Source organism: Miscanthus floridulus, chromosome 18 (assembly GCF_019320115.1).
Source record: "Miscanthus floridulus cultivar M001 chromosome 18, ASM1932011v1, whole genome shotgun sequence".
NCBI lineage: Eukaryota > Viridiplantae > Streptophyta > Magnoliopsida > Poales > Poaceae > Miscanthus > Miscanthus floridulus.
The window spans coordinates 36,195,329-36,202,213 of NC_089597.1; the positions used below are offsets into that span (position 1 = coordinate 36,195,329).

Sequence of the window (6,885 nt, forward strand, 5' to 3'; positions counted from 1 at the left end):
TGGAAAACACCACAACCAAGTGGTAATGTATTCTGAAGGTTTTCTATGCAACCGAATATACATCAGTTCCCATCTAGCACTAAGAACTTAAAATTGAAATATACATCAGGCATAAAAAAAGGAGAGTATTTTTGTTGCAGCTGGTAATTTACGGAAGCAAACAGTAAGAGCAAAAAAAACATCATCATTTTATGAAGGAAAATAACTTAGTACTATAGTTGTTGTAAACTAACGGTAAAAAGTAATAAGAATAAGTGCCAAGCTTAGGTGAGGAATACAAAGATTGTAGCACAAAAAGCATGATGTGTACAGGGTATTCCCAAGGGTGACATAAGGGAAATTCACAGAAACATTATAGGGGTACGGCATGAATCTTATCAGGACAAACAAAACCTGCATAGATTGGCGCGGTAGGAGCTCCTTGCCGCAGCAGTGCTAATCATGCTAATCTTGCACACCTGCATAATGGTAAGTCTAAATTGATAATCTAGCAATGGCCATTGTGGCCATGAAAAAAATCAATCTTGAGACCTACAAAGTACCCAAAAGAAATTCCAGAATACACATGCCATCATTTTCACTCCATATGAACTATGCACTTCGAAGCTGTTTAACACATTACCTCTTTTTTGTTTCAATAATTGCACGTAATGTCACACACCTCACTACAATAAAAAATCATGTTTCAAATCACATGGACCTGGAGACCATTCCTTGGTTCATTAAATTTACTACTTCTAAAGTAAACAACCATGCCAAACGTATGCAAGATAAAGACAACTTACATTGGCAACATGCTACTACTGCATATGCACAGAAGAGAGGGCAGCAATAGCTACAAAATCCAGCAAGCAGCACCTAATAACCCCTTCCGCACAGTGACCTGAAAATCAGTAACAGTGGCTCCTAAGGACACACGTAAATTCGGTAAACGCAACTGCAGTCTATAAACACCATGCACCAAGCACACATCAGCAGGACGCCCCCATGCCGCATCCCTCGACGTTGGACGCTGCGAGAGGACGCCTTCAGGCCAGATCCGATAGGGGAACAAACGGATCCGTCCATGGAGGTCCTGGATCCGGTCGTGGAGGCCCCTGATCGACCCCAGCAAAGGCCGACACCCGTTTACCCCGAGGAGCACCCTCGCACCGTGCCCGGAGCAACGAGAGAGGAGGGAGGTGGGAGAGGCAGGCGCGGTCGCCTTGCGCCGCCGGCCGTCGCTGGAGCGTGCCCGCGTCGTGGCCCGCCCATGCCATGGCTGCCGCACCGGGGGGGCGTGCCGAGCCACCACGCCGCCGCCGGGACGCGCGCGACGGGGCCCGCCCTAGCCAAGAGAGAGGGAGAGGGACGAGAGAGAGGAGTGTGTGCTGTGAATCGGAAGCCGGATATATTTTTGGTGTTGAGTAGAAGCGGAAGCGACAGAAGCTACAAGAAGATGCTATGGACATAAGCATATTCAAGCAACATGTGCCGTAGGATCAAAGATCGGACGGCCGGAGTGACGGTTACGCTCTCATTTTGTTTTTAAATCTGCGGCCAGGGCACGCACTTTTGCTCAAACGTGCTGCTAGTGCCAAACTTTTCCCCCATTCTTATGAGGAATCATTGCGCGCGCGCTTCCCACTGTTTTCATTATCTTTTCGGAGAACACATCATTCGCCCTGCGGTTAGTTGATAAACAAAGTGTGTCACGTACATACATGTCTCCTCTCCTCATCAGTCAACAGTCATCGTACATGCATACCGGCAGACAGCGTTCCATGAATTGCTGCGCTGCGTACGTACTGTAGTACCTAAACTACGTACGAAACCCCAGCGAGAGAGAGTTGTTAATGCGTAGCAGGAAGATGATGATTGATTACCTGAAAAACGCTTCTAATTAACTTCAGGGGAGACAAAAAGTATTTGTTAGTACTGATACTTATCCAACATCGATTAATTTGTTGTACCAACCGCCGTCTCCAGGTCCGTCCGACGACAAGGGTACTCGATTCGATTCCCCAGCGAGGGCCCTGCGTGTCGTTGGATACGCCTCACCGGTCCACGTCGAATCCCATATTCCCGTCCCGTGTAGTGCTGGGCACCTGTTCCACGGTACCTGGGCTGGGCTGTTCCTAAACTGCTGCATACGGGGTACTTCTAGTGGAGTACCGGCTCCTCTTAAGGGTTCAAGAAAAAAAAAAAGGTTTCCGGCAAACCCCCCCCCCCCCCCCCCCCCCCCCCACACACACACACACACACACACACACACCTGCTTCATTTCAATATTAGTTTGCCCAGGAGGGCTGAATGGGTTCGAAATACATAAGTCTTTCGCGCCACCGCACTTAGAATTTACATTGCGCTTGTAAGCAGATTAGTGGCTCCGGATTCTCTCACGGTGGAGTTGGATCCGTTTGAAAACCGTTTGATAAAAATAGCTTCAGTGACAGTTTTGCAATAACTTGTGTCCACTTATCCTATGAAAAGATATAAGACGAACAAGAACGATTGATTAGTTCATTGACCGAGAAATCGGTCGGCGACTGATTAGTACATATCCTCGCAACAATTCTCAGCAACGCAGTCCACCGCGCACGTTCACACTGAATCATTCAGAGATCAATTGGCTCCACTCTGCTGCTGCAGTAGCGCTCTCTCAGTAGACAATTAAGCTCGCTGCGCCGCAATTTAGATATATATTCTTTTGTCAATGACAAAAAGAACAATCTATTTGTGGTCATATTCCAATTGCGTTGAACATTAACATGGAACTCGGCATATTGTGGTCAGTGACTCGGTGTGCTTTGTTCCAAAGGAACAATGGTAAGTCGGAGCTGCTAGCTAGGCCCGAGACAAGGCGAACAAGACTCAAGTTGTGGTACAATAACACGAATATACTAAATGTTTTACTAGTTCAGAAAAATAAAACACATATACCACCCCCCCCCCCCCCCCCCCCCCCCCCCCCCCCCCCCAAAAAAAAAAAAAAAACTTGTACAAATGATCATGAACTTTGGTTATATGATGTGCATTTTATTCAGTTTATTTTTCTTCCCGTCGGCTGGCTTTATTTTCAAATTCTAAGCACAATAGGCCTAGTACAATTGCAGAACTCAAAGGTTTGTTCTCCAATGATTAGAGACCAAATTACCCCTACTCCACCGTTTTGATGTCAGATAATGTTAAAGAAGTACTGAAGTAGAAACACGTTGCCAATCCAAAGTAGTATACCCTAGATGATGAACGAGAGCCCTAGCATTCCATTCCATCAAAGTGACATGCATCCATTTCATAAGGCATGGCTTAGCCCAACTATCCATGGAAAGCCCTCCACATGATTAACAACTCCCTAACACACCCAAACCAACCTCGTAACCTTAGCAACCGGATGCTTGGCAAACTGTCGTCATCCCAAGGCTTTTGCATATGATGGCCTTGGAGCTCTTGTCCTAAACATTTTGTTTGCTCTAACCACCTTCCATGCATGATCTCTACACCTAAGAACTAATACTCCTACGAATTAACCTCCTCCCTGCCCCCTCCCCTGCACGTACGCGCAGTCGCTGCAGTTCTCTTGTCCCCTCGTCTGTCTCCTTCCTGCTCCATCCATCCGGCATCGCTGAGCTGTGGCTGGCCTGCGACTGCGAGAACGAACAGCTTGTCTGGCTTTTTCACAGCCCAATCAGGATGTAGTACACCAGCGTGATGGGCAGCGCGATGAGCATGCCGAAGATGACTCTGCAACCACAAATAAAGCAAAGCCAACAGCAGGTGAGACAAAACCCTGAGGCAGGCAGAGGCAAAGCGGGGAGACCCGAGAATCTCGGCGCCTCTGCTGCTAGTGCTAGCTCAGCTGGATCGATTCATGGATGGAACACAAAGCTGAGGTGCGTGTGCTTACGCCGTGCTGAGGATGTCAGGGTGCACGCCGTACTCCTTGGCGAAGACGAAGGGGACAATGCCCTGCGGCAGCGCGGCCTGCGATGCAGATGCGTGCGTCGTCGGTAAACAAAACGAACGTCAGTCAGATCTCAGAGGCGGGGGGGAAAAAAAAAGGCGATCGACGGCGTTTCAGCCGGCGTTTGTGTTGTGCGTGCGTGCAAAGTCCAAAAGCGAAAGGGCGGCTGTGCCGCGCTTTACCGGCACAGGGGGCATATCGATCGGCATGCCCGGCCGGCCACTTTGCCGCTGTTTGGAATTTTTTTGTTTTTTGTTTTCAAAAGGCAGTCCTTGTCAGTGGCATGCCTGCTGCCTGCCTGTGGTTTGGTTTGTTTGTGCGGTTGGTTGGTCTTGGTCGGTCGTGAAGGTTTTGTTTACCTGGACGATGGCGACATGGAGGAGCGTGCCGCGGAGGCCGACGGCCAGGGAGGCGGCGGCCATGACGGCCGGGCCGGTCAGGAACCGCACGGCCATGGCGAACGTGGCCACCTTGTTCCCGCACGCGATGATCCGTGGCTGCAGCGCCATGAACAGCCCTGCATGCACGGAGGAAGCGACGTCACACGGTGTCAGTTATGCACTCGGTACAAGCAAGATTCAGTGTTCCATAGGTGGCGTCCAGGTGCAGAGAGGACGAGGCAGGGCAGAGAGAGGGTTTTCAGATCCACGGACCGAGACTGAACATGGCCATGCCGAGCCCGGCGTCGGAGAGGATCGAGATGGACTTGAGGATGATCGCCGGCATCTCGAAGTTCCACCTGTCCGCCCGCCGAGCAAAGACGACATCGAGAAACGAAACAGATTAGTTAGTGAGGGAAAGATCGAACGCACATTGAAATCACTCACGCCGCCGGTGATGCCGAATTACCTGAAGCAGACGAGCGACCAGATGAGGCCGATGAGGCTGGAGTAGGTGTTGGGGTTGCGGATCAGCTTGCGCCACACCATGATGAGGATGAGCCGCGTCATTACGCTCGTCGGTGGCATCGCCGCGGGCGCCGCCACGCCGCCGGCATTTCCCTGCACCGCCGCCGCCTTCTCGTCGCCGGCTTCCGCGTCCCTCTCCACCGCGCCCCTGTTCCCGAAGCTGAAGTCGTCCCGCTCTGTGAAGTCCTCGCCCCGCTCCTTCCTCCCGTCCGCCGCAACTAATTAAAACATCCAACAAGAACAGAACAAGTTTATTTATCTGAGCATGCAGCGCAGCCAACAAGTAGGAGGTCGTCGCTACCTTTGCGCGGGGAGGCGACGGCCATGCGGACCTCCTTGACGGCGGCGGCGTCGTTGTACTCCGCGGCGCCATTGCCGAACACGTCGGACACGGGCGACGCGCTGGAGCTCCAGACGAACATGTGCAGGTCCTTGCCGTCCTCGCCCTTGGCCTGCCCATTGGCCGCCGCCTTCTTGAGACCCTTGGTGGGCATGGGCTGCGCCGCCATGGCCGGGTTGGGCGCCGGGTACTGGCCGCCGTACTTGTTCGCAGCCTTGCCGCCCTGCGCGTCCTCCTCGTAGTTGGACGGCCTGGGCGTGGCGCCGGTGCGCAGCCCGAACGCGTCCCCGGCGGCGAAGTTGGAGCTGCGGCCGACCATGGAGTAGAAGTCGGTGTGGTTGAAGCTGGAGCCCCGCGGCGTGGGGTTCCGCGACGACTGCAGCGAGTAGATCTCGGCGTTGGTCAGGTTGCTGGGCCGCGGCGTGGTGCTGGAGAACCCAATGGACCGCCGGGAGTAGATGTCGGAGCGCGATGCGTTGGAGCGGCGCACCGTCACGTGTATCTTGCCGTCCTCCTTCACCTCGGCCTCCGTCTCGATGGCGTCGTTGCGCCCGTCCAGCGACACCACGTCGGGGTCCACCACGATGGACGCGATGGCGCCCGCCGTGTCCGGGAACTGCTCCGTGATGAGGATCCTGGCGCCGCGGTACTCGAACATGAAGAGCATCAGCGTGTACCAGATGATGCACTGGAGCACCACGATCTGCACCATCAGGCTGCCGGAGAAGTCGCCGTACATGCCCTTGAGCAGCGGGATGCCCATCACCAGCGTGTTGGGCAGCGTGGACAGGGAGAAGAGCGTGATGGTCCACTCCAGGCAGCCCCGCCGGGAGAGGTAGCTCCAGGCGGTGAGCAGCGCCAGCACGATCAGCTTCTGCAGCGTGTCGGCGGCGATGAACCGGAGGTTCATGGTGTAGGGATTGTTGGTGGAGATGAAGTGGAACGAGAGAAGCGGCACCGCGAAGAGCGCCACGAAGCGGTTGATCCCCGAGCACTGGTCCGGCGTGAAGATGCGCCACCACCTCACGGAGCCGTACGCCAGGATCATGGCGACGTACAGCGGCACCATGGCCGTCATCACGTGGTAGAAGTCCGTGCCCGTGATCATCTTGCCGACGCGTCGCCGCCGCCGCGACAAGAAACACTTGCGAGCTGCTAGCTCCTCGACGTGCGTGCAGCCGGGAACGCACTTTATGGCGCCGGTGGTGTGGTGGGAGAGTGTGATGAGTGGGGTGGAGCCGTGGAGTGGTGGAGGCACGCTGGAGGGGGGAGGGGGCATAGGTGCGTGTGATTATTTATACACATCAGATGTGCACTGCACACTCCCCGACACGAGGGGGGAGGTGAGGAACTCAGGAGTCAGGACGCGAGGGGCAACGGTAGGAGAAAATCTGCACGCACTCCCCTTTCCGGAAACACAGGTCCTCCTAATAAATCGGTATTTTTTTAACTTTAACTAATTATATATAAAAAATATTAGTATTTATAATACATAATTAGTATCATCAGATAGATTGTTGAATATGCTTTCATAATAAATTTATTTAAAGATATAAATGTTACACATATTTTCTACAAACCTAGTCAAAGTTGAAAAAGTTTGACCTGCACGCATCCCATAATGACTTCTATTATGAGAGGGAGGGAGTATTTGCCGGCCATTGAGATCAGTCACCATAAACCATTGGATAAAA

At 52.8% G+C, this 6,885-nt stretch overlaps 1 protein-coding gene across 1 annotated transcript; it reads right to left on the minus strand.

Moving 5' to 3' along the window:
• Positions 1-3,248: 3,248 nt before the first annotated feature.
• LOC136520532 (probable auxin efflux carrier component 1c) lies at positions 3,249-6,438 on the minus strand. The gene is made up of 6 exons (XM_066514084.1): positions 5,153-6,438; positions 4,793-5,069; positions 4,597-4,682; positions 4,303-4,460; positions 3,887-3,963; positions 3,249-3,723 (listed from the first exon to the last, which is right to left on the minus strand). Exons 1-6 carry the CDS (start codon positions 6,297-6,299, stop codon positions 3,657-3,659), a joined length of 1,812 nt encoding a protein of 603 aa, XP_066370181.1. The 5' UTR covers positions 6,300-6,438; the 3' UTR covers positions 3,249-3,656.
• Positions 6,439-6,885: the final 447 nt, after the last annotated feature.

Bases quoted from the DNA above. Each gene is read 5' to 3' on its own strand.
- LOC136520532 (XM_066514084.1), bottom strand. From the start codon at position 6,299: ATGATCACGGGCACGGACTTCTACCACGTGATGACGGCCATGGTGCCG. The intron at 5,070-5,152 runs GTAGCGACGACC...TGTTTTAATTAG, and splicing joins CGTCGCCTCCCCGCGCAAAG to TTGCGGCGGACGGGAGGAAG. The intron at 4,683-4,792 runs GTAATTCGGCAT...GCGGGCGGACAG, and splicing joins TGGTCGCTCGTCTGCTTCAG to GTGGAACTTCGAGATGCCGG.